The 23,437-nt window shown below is 41.0% G+C and overlaps 1 protein-coding gene across 1 annotated transcript in view; it reads right to left on the bottom strand.

The window, feature by feature from the left end:
* Positions 1–8,461: 8,461 nt before the first annotated feature.
* fgd (faciogenital dysplasia) overlaps positions 8,462–23,437 on the bottom strand; it is a 50,683-nt gene continuing 35,707 nt past the window's right edge. Inside the window, exons 5-19 of the mRNA XM_029436180.1 lie at positions 23,303–23,392; positions 21,064–21,200; positions 19,778–19,934; positions 19,312–19,450; positions 17,970–18,028; positions 17,312–17,458; positions 17,119–17,211; positions 16,941–17,020; positions 15,910–15,940; positions 14,960–15,064; positions 14,258–14,311; positions 12,226–12,327; positions 11,967–12,095; positions 11,037–11,177; positions 8,462–10,005 (exon numbers count right to left, since the gene is read on the bottom strand). Coding sequence (XP_029292040.1) covers positions 9,760–10,005; positions 11,037–11,177; positions 11,967–12,095; positions 12,226–12,327; positions 14,258–14,311; positions 14,960–15,064; positions 15,910–15,940; positions 16,941–17,020; positions 17,119–17,211; positions 17,312–17,458; positions 17,970–18,028; positions 19,312–19,450; positions 19,778–19,934; positions 21,064–21,200; positions 23,303–23,392 — 1,710 coding nt within the window. The 3' untranslated portion in view covers positions 8,462–9,759. The remainder of the gene's footprint in view (positions 10,006–11,036; positions 11,178–11,966; positions 12,096–12,225; positions 12,328–14,257; positions 14,312–14,959; positions 15,065–15,909; positions 15,941–16,940; positions 17,021–17,118; positions 17,212–17,311; positions 17,459–17,969; positions 18,029–19,311; positions 19,451–19,777; positions 19,935–21,063; positions 21,201–23,302; positions 23,393–23,437) is intronic.

Genomic DNA, 23,437 nt, shown 5'->3' with positions numbered 1-23,437 from the left:
TGCATGTCTGGTCATTACTGAAGAGTTTACATGTATGAACTGAATCTCATGATCAACTTCAACGTAGGAAACACAGGATGCTCATTTAAATAACGCTGGCAAGATGCACCAGTAGTTGTGCCAAATACAGAGGGAAGAAAAGATTGATAATATAGAGAAGGGTCTGAAAAACGTTGTAGGATGAAAATACATTTGACCCTACAATGTAAGAACTGATGTTTCCCTGTTAGTAACCACACTTCTAAATGTTCCCACTTCTATTTGATTACACGCCAGACTTTTTTTCTTCTTCACTTCCCTGTCTGTGTCTCACTATGACACAGTTCAGTTAGGCTGGTGGTAAAAGTGATAACATGTGACCTGGATGATATGAATCATGTTTGTAAATGTTCCACTGCTCTTGTAACCTAATAGAAAGAGTACCCATGGACTGTTGCTACGTGCACATTTAATGATGATGATGATGATAAACAGCTATCAATAAAACAAAAGCGGTTTTTAAGAGGAAGAGAATAAATCTATCTACGCACGCACAGACACACACACACACACACACACACAGACACACACACACACACACACACACACACACACACACACACACACACACACACACACACACAGAAAATAGAACACAAGAAACGTACACCCTCTGCACACACATAATATGAAGGTTTGTCTTCACTTGGCAGTCTCATCTGTTGAAACTGCATGTCGGCCGGTCTAATGTCATTGAGAATTCTGGGCATGCATGAGACTGTTTCTGCTGTGGGTGATAAGTGCCTCCACAGGCGCAGCCCTGTTCACCTGAGCAAACCCCACATCACCTCAGACACACTGGGAGCCTCTGTTCAGACAGCAGCTTCCTCATCATTCATGAATATATTAGCAGAGGCTTGAGGACTATGTAAATGCTCAAGAGTTTTGTTTATAACTGTCCTAAAATATGCTGCTTATTGTGCCTTCTGTGTTATGTTCTGTTCTCCAGGATGCATTTAGAGAAAACGTGTCAAGTTCGGAAGCAGAGGTACATGTACGGTGGACAAATGTAAATTGTTTCCACTGAATTCTTCGTCAGCCTGCAGGCATGAAACAAGTCTCCTAAAATGTCTAAATGTGTGCTGCTCTGCCGGAGAGGCTTGAGTTCAGCTCGGATATTGTTGAAAACAAATACAATCCCTCAAATGAACTTTTTGTTAAATCAACTGCTGTCCACAGTTACTTTTAATATGTTTACATTACCTTGAGAGGAGGAAAGAGAAAGAGACACAGTGGACGAGGACATTGTGAGAAATTAGGGATCGAGTTTTCTCCTCTGATTTGGAGACGGTTGCTACAGCAACAGTTAATGTGTTCTGGCATAGTCTCAACGTGTACAGTTTGGACTCTCAGTGCCTTCCACTTAATTCTCCGCAGGCTTGTGTGCTCTGTACTCTGTGCAGTCCAATAGACAACCAGGAGGCCTGTTAATGAAGCCCAGGACAGTCAACAAATCCTCCTTTACTGTTTCAGAAAGGATGCTGATGTTGAGTATTTCGCTTACCAAGTGACCAAGAGAGGCAGGAAAGATGGCAGAGAAGCAGCAATAGACGTTGACTAAAAAGAAGATGCTCTGTTGCTGTTTCATTTTTTTACCTGATCCCGACAGGAGAGACAGAAAAAAAAGGTGAGGCAGATGAGCGTGGTCAGCTCCGCGTGTCCGCACTGCCCCTGACCCAGTGTGACACCGTGAGCTCTGCTGGGTGGGGAACCACTCCATCACACAGGTAATTAAGTAAAGCAGGAGGGGCATCATCTCACTCCGCCAACGGCCCCCATCAATGCTGCAACTCGACCCAGGCCACATATGGCTGGAGGTCTGGGTGGAGGAGACTGAAGGTGCCCTCTCCGAAGTGTCCTTCGTTAGTTCCTAGGGTGATAAAAACAAACAGCCAGCGAGATCTTTGACTACACTGCTGCATTCATGAGGCAATTATTTTATTCAAAGGTTTCTTCTCCATAGGGATGAAGAGCTTTGTTGAATGGGTCACTGTTACAAGTATGAGTCATCATAAACCTGCAGAACAAGCTCTATTTTCAACAGAAAAATTAAAGTTTCACTTTTTTTTTTTTTTTAATAGAGTGCTTAAGCAAAAAATACTTCCCAGAAACCATTAAATGTTCACGCCAGAGTCTCATTAAGGAGGGACTGTCTGTACTGCTGAGAAATACATGTTGTTGAAAACCTTTGTTAAGTACAGTAGAGACTGCTTCTAAAATGACACCCATTCTCTCTCTCACTCACACACACACACACACACACACACACACACACACACACACACACACACACACACACACACACACACTTGGTGATTTGTCCACAACGTTATTATCACTTCTTTCTCTGTCTCCTGTGTCTGTAATCTCTGAGACAAATCTCTTACTCTGACTGGATTGTGGCCACCAGCGACCGGGCCGCTTCATAAATCTTCACCTTCACACACTTGCTGGGAGAGAGTGAGAAATGAAAGAGAGAGGAGATGGGAAACGGATGGCAGGTAAGAAGAATGAGACTTTAGGAGGAAATTGAGTTGATCAAGCATTTCCTCGCCACAGTGCTACCTCAGACGTGCACAGCTTGCAAGGCAAACGCACAGCCTTTCTCAGACACCACGGAGGATGAGGGACTGCTGTGCCGGTGCCAGGAGGAGAAATTGAGTCAGTCAGGCATACTTCTTTTGCAAGGGATTTGTTTAGTAAGGCAGATTGAATGACAACCTTTACTTTGATATCCATAAGCTTATATGATACAGAACTTATTTTCTAGATGGTTATTGGTTTTCATTACACACGTGCATAATATTTAAAGCATTAGGTTTGGTATTCAGTATATCAACATGCTATAGTTTTGCATGCATGCTAACATAGCACTTAACATGAAGGGTATGTCATTAGTTTGGCAGGTAAATCAAAGTATTGGACAAATTCACCAGAATTATTACAATTCATCATGACAGGGACATGAATGTTTCCACTGGATGTAGCTCTGTCATAAACATTTTTGTGTATCTGTTTATCTTCATATAAACAGAGGTGTTGCCGGCACTACATACAAAAGTCAGGGTTGCAGCAAAGTGATTATGAATCATCCTCAAGGGACCAAGAATGTCTGTTCCAAGTTACATATCAATCCATGCCGACACTTATCGAGTCATTTCACTCAAAATGTCGACCTTATGATGGGGCAAGATAAAAGAGTCAGGGGATCACCAAAGTCAGTAAGATCCATCATCTGGGAAACATGAATGTCTGCACTTAAACTTATGGCATTTCATCCAATAGGCTAGTTGTTGAGATATTTCATCTTGGCCAAAGTGGTGGACTGACCCGACATTTCAATCCCAATAGCCACACTACTGGCGTGGCAATTTCTTTTAAATATTGTAAATAATTGATTAATTCATTAAACACTGAGGAGGAATTCTTATTTTTTGACAGCATTACTAGGGATATAGAGTGACCAGTCAGCTGTTATATCACGTAGCTGAAATACTTCCAGTTAATACATCCTCTGACAGCCCTCCACCCAGAGGCTCAGATGCTTTCACCACCGCTGTCACGAGAGAGGAAGACAACAATACATAAGCAAATACGGTAAAAGTGAAGGAAAGCACGTAACATAGGGAATGGTACCTACCCTGGAGGTTCCTTAAGTGTTTGGACCTCCATGTGTGCCCAGCAGTAGTAATATGACTGGAGCAAACTGGAGACGACTCCCGCTGAGGTATGACAGAGCTAACAGCGGGGGGGGGCCTGACGGAGTCTGGAGGGTGGAGGGACTAGATATACTGGGAGAAAACAGAAGAAAGGGAAAGTGACATGGTACATAGACCTGAATATAGATGTTTGGGAAAGAGATTGCGAAAATCTCTGAGTTTAAGTGAGGAGGTGGTGAGCTGCTGTAAATATAGAACGCTGTATCATTTATCTATAGTTTTGCAAAGTAGCGAGACACAGGAAAAAGAAAAGACACTGAGTTTGATGACAGAGAAAATAGAAATCTGACAGCGCTGCCATGTTCTGGTGGCTCCACTGTGAAGTTCATTCACTTCTTTTCACACCTTATTATTTAGGACATTTGAAGAACACTTCCTCGGTAAACACAGATCCGCACAGATTTCTAAACCTGACAAGTTGTCTCTGGGTCTAGATGTCATACTGATTGTCCTTTCCAGGCTAAGTAATTGCTCCAGTAGTGGCTGGATGTAGCTCTATAATAAAAATGTTTGTGTATCACGCTGCCTTTTCACAATGTTCCATCGCTAGCTGGTGAGATGTTAGATGTTCTGTATAATAAGATACTCAGGTCTAGTATTTCACAACATCATTTGCTCAATGGCCCAGAGTAGATGATGTTCAGTTATGGTTCATGTTTTTAGTCATTAGATGTGCAACATAATCAAATTTAGTGCAAGTGCGTGCATGTTCACTCACATTTGCATTTCTGTCAGAATAAAAACAGGTGTGAAGCTCTGAGGAATAAATTAGATAATACATTTTCTTGGGAATGAATTGAGAAATACTCTATTGTTCCATGAGACAATGCTGCTTTCTCTTGTGGGAGGGTGTAAGTCTTTGGGGAGAGCTAATGGAAGCGTAGATAATACAGAGCCTCTGAGGACAATTATCATCATCAAATCGAGCTTAACAATTTTAAATTAGCATGCAATGATAGGATGATCAACCCTCTCCAGTGGCTGTGAATCCCCCGCCCCCCCCCCCAGCTTCATCTAACTGCAGTACAACTGAGTACAAAACCATAAAAGCGTCAGGAAACTGCCGCAGCCACTTCCTTTACAGGAATAGAGAAGTGTTTACTTGCTTCATTGCATTTGCGTGTTGGTGTTGCTGCAAATATGATAGCTAATGGAAGAATGATGCAACACATTCTGATTACAATGTACAGTAGGTATGACTCATGGCTATCTGCTGCATCATGTTTTAACCAATGGTAAATGGGGAAGTGGAAAAGGAACTTAAAGTAAAGCACTAAAATAAAATTGTTGGAGGGATGAAAAATTAAGAGAAGATCAATACTACAAAAAAGAAGGGCTTATCAATAACTTAAATAAAAAGGTATTGTACAGTGGCTGTTATACTGTAGGACATCTCAGATTCAGCCTTGCTGGCTCAACTGTACAGCCAGACTTCATCTCTCATTAGTCTAAGCTTTAAAACAATGTCAATGTTACTGCAGTTTTAACCTCTCAGCCTCCTTGGGCCAGTGGTTCCCAACATTTTTGGAGTATTAACCTTTAAAGTTATGTTTTCTCAGACAAAAGCAAGATTGGAGGAATGTGATGAAAATGATAGTAATTGGAACTTGAGTCAAGATTATTTTGTAAAGCTGAGTCCAAGGTAAAAAATGAACTTATTCCTATTTGGTTAATCATCTTGCAGCCCCTAAGATTAGCTTTGTAAACCCCTGGGGGCTCTGACCCCCTAGAATGGGAACCACTACTCTGGGCTAAAGCTGTGCTTTGAGCTGAATGCTAACATGCTACTGTCAGCATGCCAAACTGCTACTCTTGGCAATAATTTCAGAGTTCAGTTGAGGTTAATGGGTATTCAGTCATAGTTATAGAGGGGTTGCCGGCACTACATAAAAAGTCAGGGTTGTACCAAAGTGATTATAAATCATCCTCAAGGGACCATGAATGTCTGTTCCAAATTACATGTCGATCCATCAATGGTTAACGTGATATGTCATTCTGCACCAAAGTGTTGGACAGACATCAAAGACTTGAGTGGCTGAAAAGAGAGCTCAGTAGAAAGAAGAGAAGAGAGATACTGTATGTGGAAGACAGGTGTTTGTTAATCCCACTTTCCCCAAATAGGTAGGTCAGCAGGGGTAGTGTATTCAGAGATTTGGTAATGCAAAATGCAAATGTTTCTGGGCCACAGATGCATACACGCACACGCACACACAGCTGGTAAGAGGCTTACGCTCCAGTGGCGTACAACAGTTTTCCCATTAGAACCATTCCCCTCAGCTGTTGTCGGAGAGGAACAACCTGAAGCCCTGAACAAATATAATAATTTGAAATGTTCAGCTCCGCTTTGCTTTCACCTAAGATTGTTCTCTAATACCTTCCTGCTCACAATAATGGCTCCGTTCAACCAACCCTGCAGGTTGTACTCATTCAATGAGGTCCCTTGCGCCCTTGATGAATAGAGCTATTAAAGGAAACCTTGAGGCATCTTATGGAGGTCAATTCGATATGTTACAGTTCCACTGCAACCTTGCTATAATCAGCTGTTACTGGCCAAAACATAAAGAAGTGAAAACAAGTGTGATGCAGAGGTGCATACAGGAAGAACTCAAACTTCCTGCCACACGCTCAGGATGTTAGCTCACTAAGCCTCCAATTCTACTGTTGTCTGATATATTTTCAAAGAAAAAAAGTTGAAGATTAGTTGGAAAGAAAAACAACACAAGGATTTGAGTTTTTGAGGAGAGGACTCTGGAGAGATGATGAAAGCGTGATCCCCGTCCTGTAGTAGACACAGTACCCACCCTGCTCCATTCTGTTCTAGATGTACAGCATGTAAAATGACAGAAGGAGGCAGTCAGCAGTTTGCTCTCTATCTCTGCACCACAGCTCACAGCTCTACAGGGACGCCATGCCTTCCTATTCATCATGTTGACACTCAGTGTTGACTTGCTAAATAAAGAAGTTACGGTTCATACAGCCTATCAATTCCTGTCGTCTCTCCTTTTTCTGTAAATGTACATCAATAAGTTTCTGTCCACAAGAACTGCAAAAACAAGCGCGACGAAGAAAAAGTAGAGACATAACAGAGGAGGAGGATGAAACTGAATTAAATCAAGATGTAGAAAAAGTGACTTAAGGCAGCTGCAACAGCTTTTATACACCCACTCCACACCTACTTTTAAATACACACACACATATCTGAGAGTTGAAATCAGCTGTATTTCAAGTACCCAACCCTTTCTGTTAATCACATCTTCATATAATCTATATTGTTCTTAGTTTTGCATTGCATTTTTGAACAGCACATTTCTTCAACACTGATCACAAGCAGGGGATACACTGTACAGCTGTGGCTATCTGGTATCAATATCTTCCGACGTCAGATATAAACATCCATAATGAGATGACCATGAAGTGATCTGCCTGTAGGCCCATTGCTTATCATGTTGAGAAGCTTAACAATAAGTCACCACAAATCCAGGGAGTTTCAGTGATTTGCTCAAGGTGACAGCCAGCTATAGCTACTGCTGCCAACAGAAGGCAACGTCTTTCTTTAAAAAAAAAAAAAGGCCCAGTGTACTTGACTTTTGTTCCCATAGTTACTATAGATCTATACTGTCCAGCACTTCCACTTTTCAAAACACTCACTTGCATGCCAAGAGGAAAATGCACTGAGCCAAAGCAACTGAATCACAGTTGACAAGAGCTGAGCATGAAAACAATTAACAGGGAGGTGGGAAGGCATGAAATCTGAACTGAAAATATTGCAGGGCTCTAGGGAAGCCAATGTCGTCTGTCGGTCAGTCCACCATTTTGGTCCAGATGGAAATATCTCAACAACTATTAAATTGGATTTGAGGTTTGTACACATATTCCTGCCCCCCCTCATGATGAATTATAATCACGTTAACAGTTCACCTAGCACCACCAGCAAGTCACACATTTATTTTGTGCAAAACTTGTACAATGTTACAGTCAGTCTGTGTAGGTCTACTTTGTATTTAGAGCTACTTAGCTAATGTTAGCATGTATTGCAAAACTATAGAATTGTCACCATGATACACATACCTGCTCAACATCAGCATGTTAGCATGCCGATGTTAGCATTTATCTCCAAGCACCACTGCACCTAAGTGTAGCCTCACAGAGCCGCTAGCATGGCTGTAGACTCTTAGTCCGGTTTATTAAATGTACATTTTAGTTTTGCCCTCTGCTATTACCCTACACCGTACAAAGAGTGAGTCTGGCAAAATACTGAATACCATGGTGAAGTGAAAACTCAAAGTGATCGCTAAAATGAAAAGGAATGGAACTAAAACTACATTGGGCTATAGCCTACTAACCCTAGAGAACACAGACTCATGCACACAGAAACTCATTCGCCCACATACAGTACGCCACATGGTCACTAATCCTCTTACATTCCATCTGCATATTAAATCAAATATCTGCTGCCATTATTTCATACGCTGTTTCGTTTGTGACATCAATACAAGATCAGTGGTGGGAGTCAATCAACGTCAATTTATGTCTGTTCGGGATTGGTCTTCCCATTACTCTTGGAGAGAGAGAGTAAGAGTAATACCAGTAGTGTGTGTGTGTGTGTGTGTGTGTGTGTGTGTGTGTGTGTGTGTGTGTGTGTGTGTGTGTGTGTGAGACAAAGAGAAACACATTTGCAGACAGAAACTCACGACACGTGAAGATCTTGTTGGACAGCGTGGTACTGAATAAATCACAACGTCTGTTTATTGATGATATGCTTGACTGCTTTTCCACTGTGCACAATCCAGGTTAAAAACACTCACTGCTGCTCACTTACAGTACGACAAGAATGAATTTCGGAGCATAAAAAGGAGGGACAGGGGGCAAGATTTCAGAGCACGGTACATAAATATGAGTGAGTTTACATGCACAAAAAGATCCAATGACGAGTTTTTTTGCTACTTTTGCTTAAAGGCTGGTGGCTGAGAGGAGCAGGGTACGGGCATAATTAATAGTTTTACAGTACAGTACTTGGTTTTCCATCACATCACCAAAGAGAGAGAAGCAGGCATTGCTATGCTAAGAAAGAGAGAGAAATATATGGATATGATCTATTAAGCATGTGTACAAGTGGAGACCTGCAGGACAGGGTCAGAATTGAGGCCACTTGATCCCATTCTGGTCACAATCATGACAGAGTGGAAATGTGGTGGATTAGACTCAGATTAGAGGTCTCAGAGTCCAAAGACAATGTGGGCAGGGAGTTATTATGAGAGAAGTATGAAGAGTCTGTAAGAAGGGAGCTGACAGTAGGAGCATCAGGTGGCCAGCCACAAGCGTACACATCTCTGTGTCTTTTAAGTTAAAATGTCTTTTTTTTTCTTTGTTTCCTTACATCGCACTATAGTATACATACTGTACAATACCCACTGAACTGCCACTGTGTCCCCAGCGGGAGTGAAGAGAACAGAGAGGTGGCGCAGGATTCTTACACTAACATTCAATACTTAATAAAACACACGAGGGGACTCGCACTCAAACACACACACACATACATACATACTTTCGCACAAATGGAAAGACAGACACATAAGATTTAATGCTTCACAACACAATCGCATAATGTACAAGAAACGTCATCTTAAAAAAAAAAAAAAAAAAAACTTTCTTCAGCTATATTACAAATAAAACATTTAGTCTTCTCCGGCATTTGAAAACTCTAAAATGTCCTAACCACAGATACATACAGTGGCGTTGGTGGCTTGATAGCATAGTCCTTTTTTTTCTTTTCTGTGTATGCGAGAGAGACAGAAGGATAAAGAGAGAAGACGACGTAGCTGTGGGGTCATCAGGAGAAGATTGAAGTGGCATAGGAAGGATTGAGTGGTCCTTTCAGACGGTAAGATGAAAAAAAAAAACTAAACAAAAAGTGCCAAGGTAAAGTGAATTCAAGTAATGTGTGCTCTATACACAGGAGGAGGAGGGAGGGGGAGCGAGTCCTGTGGCTCCAACATGGCCACTACTGGCTCTTCCTGTGTTCAATCAGGCTCGTTGATGCATTCGTGGGCGTTTTTCCGCGGGCAGCTTTGGAGAGGACTTCCATCCACTTGGCCTGAAGTTCTGCATCTTGGGCACTTAAGAGCAAAGTTTGCTGGGTGTGACTGAGCCGGAACGCGTGTTTGATCTCCGACTTCTCGCCTCCTGATGGTGGCACCATGCTCACCTCGAACCCAGGAAGAGGCACTGCCCTCGCCCCCTTGGAGTCCTACATAAATGAGTCAAATTAAATTAAATCTGGTAGTATTCTTGAATAAAAGAGGAAACATACTGTAAATACAGCAAGTGACAGCTTGTCTCTTCAGTTGCAGGAGAATATATTGCATGTATAATAAACCCTGCCCGCCTCTCTCCCTTCCCCCTCTTTCTTTCTCTATAATCAGGAAATGCTCGTCCAACTACCATTAATCCTAATCTTTGGAATGGCAGCTTTCTGCGGTGGGATATTAGTCTTGGAAATGAAACCGGGGGAGGCTTTAACAGGCTGACTTCCCTTCTGTGCCATCCGCTATGAATGACAGAGAATCACAGTCTTTAGCAAAAAGCTTTCCAAACATGATTGCTTTGGGAATCATAAATCTCATGTTGCTAGTGAAATGCATCTCCTTTGGATGTTCTGAGCAGATTTACTGCTTCACACAGGGCCAACATTTCAAGGAACTACTTCAAAACCAAAGTGTTGCTTCATCTGGTCAGTGCAAACTAAAACCTTAGTCACAGTAGAGCAGCGTCGCCGACAGCAGCAGCTATACTTAAGGTCAGATTCAGGACAAGTAAATCCTCCCGGCCCAAATCTACAGAGCGCAGTGTACAGACAACCTGGCACAGGCAGGATTGGATAGATCGGACTTATACATGCTCACTGATGTGCTCAGCCGCTACACTGTATCGATGTCCTGCTTCGAAAGGAGCAAGTAGGCAGGACGTATAGAAAGGCCAGACGGCAAGAGGATAAACAAGAGGATAAACTGTGGCGGGGACTCGTATGCAAAGATTATAGTCCTTTATCTTTACAATGCTTACACTTAAAAGGGGAACCACATGCACTGTAATCAATGTAATGTAAGCGTTGACTTCAGTGAGTAAAATAAATAAAGGGTAGAGCATAATACTCAAAATATTTAATCCTTAAATCTGATTAAAAAAAATTGGAATATTGTGTCATTAACAGCTATATCATCATCCTACCTCCAGATGTGTATGCGTGTGTGTGTGTGTGTGTGTGTGTTGAATTCTTACCTGTCCACTGCTCTGCAAGTACAGCACTAGTGGCTCAGCCTTGGTGACAGCCACCCACACCTTGGACCAGCTCTTTCCTTTTTCCTGCACTTGAAGGTGGCCACATAACAGGCAGTTCTCCCCCGTTAGAGATGTCTGTCTCTATAGAAATATGATAATACAGAAGTATCTATTTAAAAAGGAGGCCAACCCCTGTTATATACTGTATATAAAACACCTTGCAACCCTGTCTTGAAAGGTACCATAAAATAATATTAGTATTATTGATTTGAATAAACTTGTAATTGAAATCCAGCTGAATTATATTTTAGGGGATTTGAACTTGATGAGCAACTGACAGCGCAGATCTTCCACTGTTCACCGTTACGTAACCGCAATGTAGGACACAGTGAGATTTGTACATAGACAGGTGTTCAAGCTCCTGCTGAGCCTTGTCTAATCCACGTACGGCCTACAGCTCCCCCATGTGGTGACAAATATCACTGCAGATGGATCTTTTTCGGGGATCTTGCCATAATTAATTGCCACAGTCCTAAAACAATTTTAACATAATATATGAATAGTATGTTTGTCAGATGTTAAGTATAACCAGAGCAGACTGTACATTCATCATAAATGTACTACACATGTATAATGTGTGTGTGTGTGTGTGTGTGCAATGATTTCAGACAACACAGTGACTTTAGTATTCAACAAAGAGAGTGCACTGGACTGAATAAGTACACTACTGTGCTTCTTTCTCTCTTTTTGTTGCCAGCGGTGCAGTCTGACGCCTGCTCGACATTCACTGTTGGTTTACTGGGAGAGATGGATCTCATTGGACTGGCACAAATCGAAGCAGAAAAATAAACTATTATGCACATGTTGCTAATTGTTTTTCAGTGTGTGTGTGCGTTCTTGTTTTTGTTTGCCTTGAAGTGTGTGTCTCACCTCAGGTGCAGCTTTCCTTTTCTGTTCACCAACACCTAGAGTCTCCTGGCTGAGGCTGGCTTCAAAACACTCCGGGCACGCTCGGCTTGTTTTGTTGTCCAAGGTCTTTGAACACTTTGCACAGATGGCCTGCAGAAGGACAGAGAGAGAAAGAAAGAGAGACATCATTGAGAAGCCGCTCAGTTGTTAACAGTTAATGTCTCTCTCTCCATCCTTTCATTTCTACATCCTGCCAAAAAATATGTGCATCTGTGCTCACCGCTCCGCAGGACTTGCAGTGGTGTTTGCGCTTGGTGAAATTGAAGCTCTCGTTGCATCCTTTACACGTTTGCTTTTCTTTCTCCTTTTTCCTGGAACTCTTCTGGAAAATATAAAAAATAAGAAAAAGGAGTCATGTGTCAAGGTCTTCAGTCTGTTCAGTTGCACTGAAGGAATGTCTGACGGCTTGTCTTGCATCACTCTTTGTTTGTCTGACTCTCTGTCTTCCATTTCTCCTTTCTATTAACAAACAGAGACAGACCCACCCACACAGGCAACTCAAATGGAGGTCATATGGAGGTTTCCTGGCTGTCAGATTGTAATTCTAAATGTATTGTGGGGCGATGAGTGACATTCTTTTAATGTTTCTGTCCATTTGTTGCTGGCTGGCTAATGAGGACACAACCTTTGATCCCATTTAAATCCAAATAGTCTGTATTATTAAGAGTAGGGTTACTAAGGACAGATGGAAGATTAAAGTTGCAGGGTTTCAGTCTCGCTTTAAAGCATTTACACACCAACGGTTAACCCACACAGGTGTTTTCACTTAATTAGCCTGATTAGGCCTCTTCTCATGACGCAGTCAGACTGAAATCCGCCTGTTGTAATTTACTCGGGAAGACAGGAAATAAGAGTGGGTTAGGTTGTAAACATAACCTGCAGGAGCTAGCATGACTAGCGGGCTAACAACAGCAGTCCACAAAGTTGTTAATTATACAGCGTTTTATCAAACATGTTTAATGTTATTATCCACTGTCACTGTTTTTGATCTCACTACAAAAACGCAGCATGCTTCGTTCTCTGCTGTTTGTATTATTAGTAAAAGTTAATCCCACTCTCTCAAACTGGCAGGACATCGGAGAGCCAAAGTCAAAGTTCAATCAGATTGGACTCAAGAGCAAAACCAAGGAGGCGGGTGAAATTGTGCTTGATGGACATTTCCTTCACTCCCTTGTTGGTTTGCTTTCACATATTAAGGTGGGACAACTTACTCTTACTAATACATGGGATGCGGTTGAACATGTTCAACCGCACTATGTCTTTTGCTAACCCCTTTTCTTTGACTTTGATGAAAATGTGATGAGGAAGTCATAAGGACAAAAGACAACCCCGGTTCTAAGAGAATCCGACTGCACTTAGACTAGGCTACGTAATTGTTTGACGGCGGATGTTATTGATGTTTGTCGCTAAAATAAATATTGCTGCCGCAAGGAATTGTGGGTCGACATTAACTCTTTGACTTTCGTAAAGGATGGTCCAGGTAATCCTTTGCCAAAGGAGATACGAAAGGAGAGAATTCGACCAGCTCTTATCGTGGCTTCCACACACCTGTGCAGGGCCTTTGAAACCATCATGTGCTTACTTGCACATTTTCAGATCACATTTTGATCTCAGCATATTATATTAAATAACAAACTGATTTTCCATTCATTAATTAAACCATACAATTATGAGCTGTCAGGGAAAAAACTAGATTACCAAATGCCCCCGGGCCGCACACCTTCAGGAGGCCTGAAGGCTTTACGAGAAACATGTGGTGATTTGTTTGCAGTAATTTGAATTAATGCTAATTAGTTTGGTAGTACTGTGTGCACAATTGAAGTAAAGTAGAAACTAAAATGATAGACGCACTAAGGTGACACCTGCATTACATAATCTTGAGAAGCTGTGCTTTACAGTTAAAATCTAGTTTAAAAGAAGTTTATTATTGTTTCAGTTTATATTGCATTTACATGGTGCACATTCCTAAATAATCAAGTTACAGGCTAGTTACTCATAACAAACTAATACACACACAATACACAGACAGTGGGAGAATAGGGAGACATAGGTTTCCACAGCTAATGATTGCCCTGGATTAACCCGGTGCTGCTTAAGGGTACCAAATGTCTGAAATGAGATCCGCAGAGACAGTGCTCTCTTGTTTATAGTAATTTATAATCAAATAACACAATGTGCAAACCAGTACTCCTCCAAGTACCTCCAGCATGTCAGGTGACAAAAACTGTTATTTTTATATAATAGTATCTTACCCTTTCATGCAGTCTTTCCCCATCTGAGTCGATGGATGTGTTGCACCAGGGACCCTGAGCAGAAGTAAAAAACATTGTTTTAGATTTCAATTTATTTTCTACTTTATACATATATAAAACATTTTTTTCTTGTTTTTTCCTCACATATAAATACTGCTTTTGGATTTATACATGAGGCTTACATTATGGCATGTTCTTTGTCTTGTTTTATTTATATTGTATGAAAAAATATAATAATATAATAATAACATGTTGAGCAGCAGCAGCTCCTGCCTGAAGTCACATTTCTCTACCACTAGGTGTCAGCCTGGACCTTCTGAATCACGTTCTCTGGCTTGTGTCAAGTTACATTTGGCCAGCGTCCAGCTCCAGCCGGCCCAAAGTGGGTCAAAAGCAGATCCATAAGAGTTTTGTATACACTTTGACTTGGGCTTTCCCTATTAGGTCATGAGAGTTCTGGAAGAGGAGACTCACAGACGCTACGTGTGCAACTGTCATGAATGGAAAGAAAGAGCTTCTTTATGTGTGTGTTTTGTGTGTATAATACTACCACATCCATAGATGGGAGAGCTGTTCAGGCAGACAAAGACCAGACTATGACAAACTTGTTTGGTGTACCACTAGCCTCGCGTGATTCACTGCAAAGGATGAGCCTCTAATTGATTGATCAATGAACTGATTGACTGAACTGATGAGACTGACCGGTGACTCAGGGGTGTGGTCATCTTCCCGGGAGAAGGAGCTGTTGAAAGCTTTATTAAATGTTTCGCTGTTTTGTTTATGCCGTTCGATAGTGGCCAGGATCACCTGAGAGTCAGAAGAGATTTAGAGATAGAAAGTGAGGGGATTAAAAGAAGAGATGGATTATTGATCAGACATATTGGCATTTGAAAGCATACATTAACGCTAACCGTTCGTACTTGTCACGAGACAAATGACAGACTAAATATGCTAAATTACAGAAATAAAGCATGATGTCAAAGTTTTTCATCTAATGTTATGTATCTTACAGACTGTCTCTAACCCTTTTAAGCATCAGAGTGAAAAAGAGAAGATGAAGGGCAATAGAACGCCAACTTTTCTTGCGCTGCCTGATTGAGAAACATAGAGTCTGTGTTGCGTGCTGTCTGGCCTGACCACGCAACAAACGAATAACAACATCAATGACATCACATCTCCAAAAGCACCATGGTCATATTGCTACATCCTCACAGGCAGTGTCTGAGTCCAGAGACCTTCCCCGCTAGTAGAGTGTAAAAATGTAAGTTTACATTCTACTGTCTATCGCTTTTCTGATACCTCCATCTATTAATTTCAGCCCTTCTCTCATGCTTACACACAGACGAAAAACATGCATAAAACCTCCCAAACCTCCTTTTGGAACACACCCCAACCCCCTCGTCCAGCCTGCAAAATGGTTTAATCAGCTTTACTCTGCTGTAATGGGCTAAATGAGCAATAATGAGGGGCTTTATTAGAGAATATAATTCCCAAACACACTGAAAGCGTGTGGGGAGGAAATCTTTGCTAATTCCATTCTCTAATAAAGCAGAACTACCAAAATGCTGCATGTGTGCATAAAAGACAGGGACCGTGTGTGCATAGGTGCGTGGATGTATTACTATCTATGCAAGCATGTGTGTGATCATTGCCTGAATCCAATCTTCTTTCTCCTCAGCCGTCCTGTGAAGCAAATAAAAGATCATTACTTTATCTTGAAAAAACAACCCAGAGCATCACAATGAAATGGCTTGGACTATTTCTATATTGACCTCAAATAGTGCTAGCATGTGCAGCTTTGTAAGTAGGCCTACAAGAGAAATTAGTTTCTGCGTCTGTTTATTTACAGCAGCAGCTAGTTGGTAAAAGCTAACAGGAGCTAACTAGTTATATGTGGTAGCAGATGTTCAGCTTGCTGGACATGCTACCTACCATGCTAACCAACTAGCTATAGGCTACTGGTTTGTGAGCTTGAGTTAATACTAACAATAGAAAATAAAGAGCCAGTGTCAACAGTAGCAGTTTAAGTCTTCAGAGTATTGATTTTAAATATGTTTATCAGAGATATACATACAACTCTTAAGAGTAAAAACATGTAGCACTTCCTCTAACAGGAGCTAGCTAGGCTAGCTTGTAGTTGTGGGGAGCCTGCATGTGATTGGCTGAAAGGTGACGGCTATCAAAGCCACTGTCAGGAGACGTGAGAGGCCTATTGTAAAATAAAAGTCACATTATAAAAGAATATATATATTAATTAAAGGTTTCACTTGGTAGAATACCGCCTTTTTAAATGATATTTTAGCATGGTATGGTCTGTTTTTTCTTTTTTTAAACAGCCTTCTGAATACATAAAATTATGTGTTATAATAAATAAGTATGAACTCAAACTATGTACATATAAAAATAATAAAACATTTCATAATAATTCTTTGAGTTGCAATAATTCCTTCAGTTATTTCACAATTTATATAGTGTACTTCACACTTGATTTTAACATAATGTCTTGTTTATGTTTATGTTTATTATTATTATTATTATTATTATTATTTATTAAAACTTTGGTGGTTACATAGGAATGAACAGCATGTTATACAGTAACAGCACATTTAAACAATCTTCTCTATAGAAATTAGGGTCTATATGTCTATAGTTTTTGTCTGGCGCTTAGTTAAAATGTCCTTACCTTGCTTGCAGCTCCAGTGAACGCTGCTTGCCGATGATGGCAAATGTGTGAGGAAGGTTCTGCTTCACAATCTCCTGCACCTGAGGTCAAGAAACAGAGGAAATTGGATTTGTAGCCACCAGAATAAAGAAAGGCTAAAGTAGAAAAATAAAAGACATCTAACTCAGCGGATCTGCACCTCCATGCCAGCGATGTCGATCCTCTCTCTGACACTGAACTTCTGTCCCATCAGTCTGAGTTTAGGCACGCAGTATAGCACCATATTGTTGAACTGCATCAGAGACAGAAACACTGCAGTTGATAAGCAGTACAGATAATATATACAAAGATCCTCCTGATATTTCTCTAATCTAACACTTCAGTCCTCTCACCAAGTAGAGGTATCGGTCTTGTGCTGTTCCGTTTTTGGCAGACATCTTCTTGATATGTCCTTCTTTGATGAGCTCATTGGCTGGGTTAACTATGTCCTCCTCTCCTCCAAGCCTCTCGTAAACCTCCAGCAGCTTGTGCATCTTCTCCTGAAATCATAAAGCAACACGAAGATGAGGAATTGCAGAAGCGTAAAAGGCGAGAAGAACACACTTGAGAGTGGGAAGGCAGAGGAAGCTATAAGCCGAACTCCACCTGAGGGGGTTATTTTGTTATCAGGGAAAATTCACATTCATTTATGGCTTTTCTAGCAAGTCAGGACAGCAGGTATTATATTTCCTTATTGATTCTTTAACACATTTGTCTGCTTGAGTTGTTTTTAAGGATGTGAGAAATATGAGTATGGCCAGACAGAGAAAAGAGATGAAGAGGATGAGTGTCAGGCTTCCGCAAGCTGTGAAACTCGAGGCAGGAAACGGCAACTTCCTGTCTGCTCTAATCCAACTTGTTCACTCCCTCAGACTAAAACTTGCAATGTTGCTGATTGAATAACACATTAATTGGTTTTAAATATAGTTCAATGAGACAGCCAGAGAAAGACATGACAACAAAAATAAATAAAAACACATGTGAGGTGAAGTATAGTGTCAAAAGTCTTACCATTTTCCTGATTGCTGCATTGGAATGGTTTGCTGCAGTAGAGATGAGCTCCACTGCCTCTGGAACAAGCATTCACATGTGCGATGTTAGCATAAAATCAACAACAATCACATCATGTTTGAGTAAAACTAAATCCAACTGCAAATCTCGCTCTCTTTTACACACAAAAGTAGTATTTGTGTTGCTCATTGAAAAATAAGATGTCACACGAGCTGTATTATATAAATGTAACAGGATCAGAGGCTTAATATGCATCGTCTTAACATTAAACACACTGCATGCATTAGGTTGGCTTTTAGCCAGCAGAGAGCCTTGTGAGCACCTGAGTCAGCCATCTTAATCATGGCCTATATAAACAGAAGAGACACACAGCCGGGGGAAATGAGGCCAAAACAACTGTGATGAACTGCTTTTCAACGTGGAGTGGACAAGAGAAAATCCCTCCACAGATTCCAAACACCACAGTGTGGGGAGGTTACTGCTCAGGCAAATGGAAACACGGATTTGGGAGGACATCAGATCATGTACAATTTATTTTTTTTGGCATAAAGAGAGACACACACTGACGTGAAGTGTGTAATCTCTCTCTAGCAGAAAGTAGATGGAACTCCACACAGAGCATGATACTTACAGCTGTGTTAAAAGAAGCTCTGGAGCTGCTTAATGTCCTACTATCATCTCAATGATAGACTAAATTATACTCCAGTTTCACTTATTTTCCTCCAGACGCACTACTTTCTACTCCTCCACAGTCATGGAGCAATATAACTCCATAACCCCAAATGTTCATTTGTGCATCATCAACTCGAGCAGACAAGTCTTTGCTTCACCTGTGTTTCCTGGAATGTGAATCTGCATCGCTTCACTTGCTTTCAGGTCTTTTCATTCACCTTTTTTGTGTTTCTGGCACCTCTAATTATTAAATCACTTTTAGCTGAATGGCAGAACTCTAGTCCAACCAAGTTCAGACATCTTCTCTTATCATAATGAGGACACTGTCATCTATTCAGTTTAATATAAATAATAATAATAAAAATGTAAAAGATGAAACATAAAAGCTGTAGGAATTAATTCAATGCTGTCAGCAAGCACTTTGTTTCCAGACAAATTATTCAAAACATTTAAATATTGCGAGTGCATCAAACCATGAACTAATGATTTGACACGCCCATGATACAATGACATACGTGACTAATGCCGGTGAAAGTTTGAATGAAAAAAACTGGCAAATATGAAGCAGAGGTAAAAACAGGTTGACAGGAAGACAGAAAACAAGCAGTGAGCAGTGTGTGTGTGTGTGTGTGTGTGTGTCACAGTAAAAACATTGGGTCTAATGTCTCACTCTCTGCGTCTTTTCGGTCCAGAGCATCGTCAGGCAGCTTCTTCAGGTAGTCTTTGAGCAACAGCTCGTAGCGAGGAATCCTTTGGACCGGCTCCAGCATGTGATGCTGCAACGTCAGGTTCCCGCACACATCCTGTTTCTGTTGGTTCAAGCACAAAACAAAGATCTGAACTGAAAAATCATGAAAGAAAAGTTCTCGTAATGTGGAGCTATGAGACGACATACATTCACTGCAATCACTGCAAGTTGAGCAATAGAAATAAAAATCTACTTCTGGAGCCAGTGATGTATCAGAGTTCACTAGTAATAAACAATCATGTGTGATGGTAAGATGTATCTACATACAGATCTCAGTTGTGCGTGGGTAAATGGATACATTTGAATTTGAAATTAACTGCAAATGAATGGACACACATCAGTGGAGGTATCCAATAAGGAGACAACACAGACAGACTCAGACACCTACCTGTATATTCTGGACGACACTCTTGAACTGTGAAGACCGCTGTGTCCAGGTGTTGACCAAGTCCATGGCTCGGTCAAAGTTCTTCACATATTCTCCGTACATCTTCATGAATGGAGCCAGTTTCTGGAGGATGTCTCCAATACGAGGTTTGGAGTCCCTACAGCAAACAGATTAATGAATGGTACAATTCTAAATATTACAGTAGGTGCTACTTCGAAAGCTTCACAACTGTATATTTGTTATGCAGTACTAAAGGTCTACTTTATGTATGACAGCAACATCTTGATTGAACATTTACAGTTTTATATGATAGCCATAAAATGACACTGTAGTTGTGCGAGACAGTTCATCTGAAATCTTTCTTGCTTTAGAGCTGATCAGAAAACTAATGTTTATAAAAAAGAAAAGAAAATCCAATATATATATATATATATATATATATATGTCTGATGTCTGATGACATGAAGCGAGCATTTTGCATTTATTGACAGCTGAAACAACAGCCAGTACATTAAGTTACATGTTTATATTGACAGTTTTTATAGATGCAATTGCTACAAATTCAGGAAACCTGTTTCCAATTTAGTAAAGTGAAGTTGATAATGAAAGGTTTGATTCAGCTGCTTCTCCTGACATTTCACAATCACAGATGAGCATCTTAAGATCATGAAGGGATACATATAACTATAGATATCAGACAGGAAGCACTGATTTTATTCTTCCGAAGCAAGAAACAAATGAAGGCTCATAACAAATATGTGACTAATCTTCTCAAGAACATTATTGGGGAATTCCACAAAGTAATCCTTCTTATGTACTTTCTTCCTGAGGTTCACTTTCTGTGACTGACTGTGTGGTTGTGTTTATCAGCCTGTCTATCAGAGCCAATGCATTTTAATGAGTTGCAGAACATAATGAGAGGGGGAACCATTATGTGACAGGTGTGCTCCCTACACACAGCCCTCTAGAGGAGTCTTTATCTACTAAGGGTGGCTGATGTTGGCACAATAACACAATAACACACACACACACACACACACACACACACACGGGGGGGGGGAAGACATAAAATGTGTTTATTCTGCAACTCTGACACACACACAAACACTAGTAACCTGACACCACTGAAAACCGGACAATAATGCCCTCCACTGCTGCCCAGCTGTCTGAGATTTACAGTCAACACCAACTGCCTAGCGGACCACAAACAGAAGCAAACCGTCTTTGGACTGACGTCACACTGATGCTAATTGGAAAGCCGTTGAAGCCGGGTGTTTGTTCCTCACCATTCTCCAGTAATGCGTGTCTTGAGCTCAGGCAGCAGGAACTTGTCATGGAAGCAGTAGATGGAGGAGATGTTGGAGAAGATCCCTGTAATCACGTCCTGAGGGATTCCAGCCTCTGTGAGCTTAGTGCAAAATACCTGCAGAGACAAATAACATTCTGTATGTATACAAACAATCATGCAAATGTTTCCAAAAAAAACAAACCTGTCTCCTATTCATGGAGCAGGCATGTAAACATAGACGCAGAAGTTTCCATGTTGTTGTTTATCCACGTAAACATATTCATGTTCTCCAGCTTTGGCTTCTTAAGTGTGACCGGCAGCTAAATGAGAGTCAACTAAAACTTTACTGCTTGTGTTGCCATTATAAGACACTCCTATTAACTAGATAAGCTATACAATATAAACCCGACTGATACATCACTTTGAGTTTAGATGGTAAAACAACAGTGACATTTGTAATTGAATTGTTAAAAACAATTGCAAACCACTGATAATACGGTGCATTAGGGCAACTAACACTTCTTTGATTCAATTGTCTAGTCATTAAAATGTCATATAATAGGTGGATTTAGGCCATATCTGGGCGGGCTTTACGATATACCCATAAATACTAAACATTACTTAAAATGACTAATCACTACTTTTTCAGTCACCTGTCCAAAACATACTTAGAAAGTATGAGTAGAGAGGAATTCAGGCAAAATGACATCCTTTGACGTGAAAATATGTGAATTTAATTGTTTGCAAACCTGCGTTACAAACAGGAGACGTGGAGGTCAGAAGACGAGAGTGTTTACCAGGCAGGGAGGCTCTAATGAAAGATGTTGTGTGTTGCATTATGGGAAACGTAGGATCCATTGTTTTTGGAGTTTGAAAATGATGCATCATAAACTCCTGTGATAAATTTCTTCACCCATCACTTCCACCACCCTTAGCTTCCCTACCAGTCACAGCGAAGGATTGACACAATTGTTTCCAGTGTCGTGCAAAAGTGCTGTGACAAAAACAGGAAGTTAACTGCGAGGGTTTTCTGCCCTCAGTTGCCATATCTTCTTCTGTGATAGGGCAGCTGTGCATCTCTGTGACACATAAACTGAACAAAGAGGAAGTAGAATCAACCACTGCGAGTAAATTCTCATCACAAACACGAGTAAACACAAATAGAGGCTGAAAAAGAAATACAATAATCCATTTACAATAATGAGAGACGCTCACACAAAAGAGCGAGTAGAGCAGAGTGCTGGAGGAGGTCAGGACTAGTGAGCGTTAAGTTCCAGGTACTCAAATGTGAATACTTACTGCTCTGGTTTGTTTTCAATGATAGTAAACTGAATATCTTTGGGTTTTGGACGGTTAATTGGAACAAGAGATACAATAGATTACAATAGATTTACCTTGAGGGAGTTTAGCTGAGTGCTAGATTGTCTTGAATGGCTGTCACCACAACTTGATCTCACATCCTTAGCGATTATTACAAAAGAGTAAACCAGATTGAGTGCTGCTTAAAACATGGTGCACAATTCTCCATCACTGACTCAATCAAAAAGGCTAAATCGGGGGAGCATCATCCACCCAAACTGCTTTTTCTAAAGAGCTTTCTCATTATAAACTCAGTTAAGAGTCAGGAAACACACATCTTTAATCTGCGGGATTTACATACAAGCGGTGAAAGAGGGCACTGTGAGAGCATGACAATACCACACACACACACACACACACACACACACACACACACACACACACACACACACACACACACACACACACACACACACACACACACACACACACACACACACACACACACACACACACACACACACACCAATATGTGCTGCCATATACAGTGGACACACACATTTAGTGCACAAGTCTGTGGTGACAAAGCTATATTTATGCTGCATATGTATAAATATAAAACACACACACACACACACACACACACACACACACACACACACACACACACACACACACACACACACACACAATGAGTTTCTCACATGATCGTGCTTACACAGCTCTGAGTAAATCCGGTCAACAGAAGAAGGGGTTGTTGTCCAATGGATCACAGTGCCAGTTTTAATCCGGCTCAGCCCTGATCTCAATCACTAAGACCACTGGCACACTCAGGAGATTGAAATGTGGACCAGAGGCATCCAAAACACACTGTCACACTCACAGACGACAGACAGACAGACAGACAGACAGACAGACAGACAGAGGCACAACGTTACCTGGTCGAGGAGGTTGAGTCTTTTGACGTAGGCCTCTTCAGTGTGGAGAAGCTCTTTGGCGATGTTCAGGAGCTTCTGGGTCTCCGAGCACTGAGGGAAACACACAGACATCCAGGATTAAGTCTGAGGCATGAA

Source organism: Cottoperca gobio, chromosome 7, assembly GCF_900634415.1.
Source record: "Cottoperca gobio chromosome 7, fCotGob3.1, whole genome shotgun sequence".
Classification (NCBI taxonomy): Eukaryota; Metazoa; Chordata; class Actinopteri; order Perciformes; family Bovichtidae; genus Cottoperca; species Cottoperca gobio.
The sequence above is the reverse complement of the archived record's forward strand: the minus strand, read 5'-3'. Positions and strand labels throughout refer to the sequence as shown.